The following is a 2,053-nucleotide window of genomic DNA, read 5'->3' as shown; positions in this document are numbered from 1 at the left end:
ACGGAAGTGGCACGTTACTGCGCCCACCCAGCTCGGGGGGGCCACACCACTCTCTACAATTAGTAGTTAACTAACGTATGCAGATGTTGACAGGGCGGCTTTCGATTAAATGTAAGGAGACAGACACTTGACAGGGAGGGACACGTATCAAGGTCGATCTTTTGGCCTGACGAGGGGACGCCACGCAGCATATACGACCTGCCTTGGCATCCGGCCGTATCCATTTATATAGGCTCGGCTCCCACTGTCACCAGTACGCAGCATCTCCCTTTCGCTTTGCTAGCTGCTCGATCCTTCACATCACAAGTCATTCTTTGCTTGCTGCGCTGTCCAGAGTGAAAGATGAGCGGCGACGGCGGCGGCATGGTGGCGCCGTTCGTGGCCAAGACGTACGCGATGGTGGAGGACCCGGCGACCGACGCCGTGGTCGCCTGGGGGCCGGCCAGCAACAGCTTCCTCGTCGCCGACCCCTTCGCCTTCTCGGAGATGCTGCTGCCCGCGCACTTCAAGCACTCCAACTTCTCCAGCTTCGTCAGCCAGCTCAACACCTACGGCTTCCGCAAGGTCGACCCCGACCGCTGGGAGTTCGCGCACGCCTCCTTCCTCCGCGGCCAGACGCACCTCCTGCGCCGCATCGTCCGGCGCCAGAACGGCGGCAAGCGCGGCGGCAAGGACGGCAGGAACGGCAAGGAGGAGGACGATGAGGAGAGCAGCAGCACGATGCTAGCGATGGAGGTGGTCCGGCTGAGGAACGAGCAGAGGGCCACCGAGGAGCGCGTGGCGGAGATGTGGCGCCGGGTGCAGGACGCCGAGCGCCGGCCCAAGCAGATGCTGGCCTTCCTCCTCAAGGTCGTCGGAGACCCCGACGTGCTGCACCGCCTCGTAGGAAATTCGAGTAGAGACGGCGGATTATTCCCGGGCGAGGGCGCGGAGGTCCAGAGGCCGCGGCTGCTTCTTAAGAGGGAAGTCCAGGTGGGCGAGCAGATGCACGTCGACGGCGAATGGCAGTTGTACGGCATCAGCCGGCAGGAGTTCTTCATTCGGGAATCCCCGGTGGACTTCGCTGGGTTCTGCACCGGAGGCGACGGGTTCAGCGATGTGCCGACGGACGACCCGCCGTACGCTTTCACCGTGGACGGCAGCTACTGAGTCCTGCCCGTTGGTTCAGATGGTGTTTCTATCTCCGCCCATGCATATGTGTACTGTACGTAATAGGAGATTTTTTTTTGTAAGACGACGTGGTAGCAGTACTTTGTTGCAAATTACTTTCTCCGTCTCATAATATAAAAGCGTTTAAAAAACATTTTTATATTATGGAACGGAGGAAGTACTACTCCTACCACCTCGAGTGAAACTATATGCTTGCTATAGTCTTTCGGTACTTTGGTACGGTGAAATGTCAATTGGGCAACTGTAACCTCTCCTGTAAATTCTTACTAATAGAATATCCATGCGTTGCCATGGGCTTCTGTAATATTTTGTTCAAATTGTATAAAGATAATGTATGTTAAATTTCACAGGTATAGACAATTTAACACAATAGCAATTGCATAAAAATTAATGTCCACTTCACTTGTGATATAAACTGATAATAAAATGGTAAAATGACCATGCATACATATAAAGTGATGATCCACCTAAAAATCTAGTACAAATTATTACCTAAAAATTCAGTTCAAATTATTGAGATACCTTAAGAAATTCTGGCACAATATCAGGAAAGTTGTCTTTAACTTCATTCACACGATGTTTGAGCAATTATAATAAAAACTGCTTCCTCAACGCATACCCATCTTGCAAAAGCAATATATGTAGTTAGCACAAATACTTTACGTGGAAGGTCTAAAAACGTGTGTAACGAACAATACTCACCGTGCAAACCGGCTTCGCCAGGTCTTTAAATATGGTGATAAAAAATTTAAATGTTTGTATTCTGAATTTATTACCCATCTACGCTCGTTGGAATGCCATTAGGAAATAAACGTTGCCATTTTGATATATCGAAATCCATCCTGGCTGCTTTATTTTGAGTGCTTCTTTGAATTCCCTTGCA

The 2,053-nt window shown here is 50.5% G+C and overlaps 1 protein-coding gene across 1 annotated transcript; it reads left to right on the top strand.

Moving 5' to 3' along the window:
* The first annotated feature begins 269 nt into the window (after positions 1 to 269).
* Positions 270 to 1,432, top strand: LOC123089759 (heat stress transcription factor C-2a-like). Its single transcript, XM_044511348.1, has one exon. It carries the CDS (start codon positions 343 to 345, stop codon positions 1,147 to 1,149), a length of 807 nt encoding a protein of 268 aa, XP_044367283.1. The 5' UTR covers positions 270 to 342; the 3' UTR covers positions 1,150 to 1,432.
* The last annotated feature ends 621 nt before the right edge of the window (positions 1,433 to 2,053 follow it).

Source organism: Triticum aestivum, chromosome 4B (assembly GCF_018294505.1).
Source record: "Triticum aestivum cultivar Chinese Spring chromosome 4B, IWGSC CS RefSeq v2.1, whole genome shotgun sequence".
Taxonomy (NCBI): domain Eukaryota; kingdom Viridiplantae; phylum Streptophyta; class Magnoliopsida; order Poales; family Poaceae; genus Triticum; species Triticum aestivum.
The sequence above is the reverse complement of the archived record's forward strand: the minus strand, read 5'-3'. Positions and strand labels throughout refer to the sequence as shown.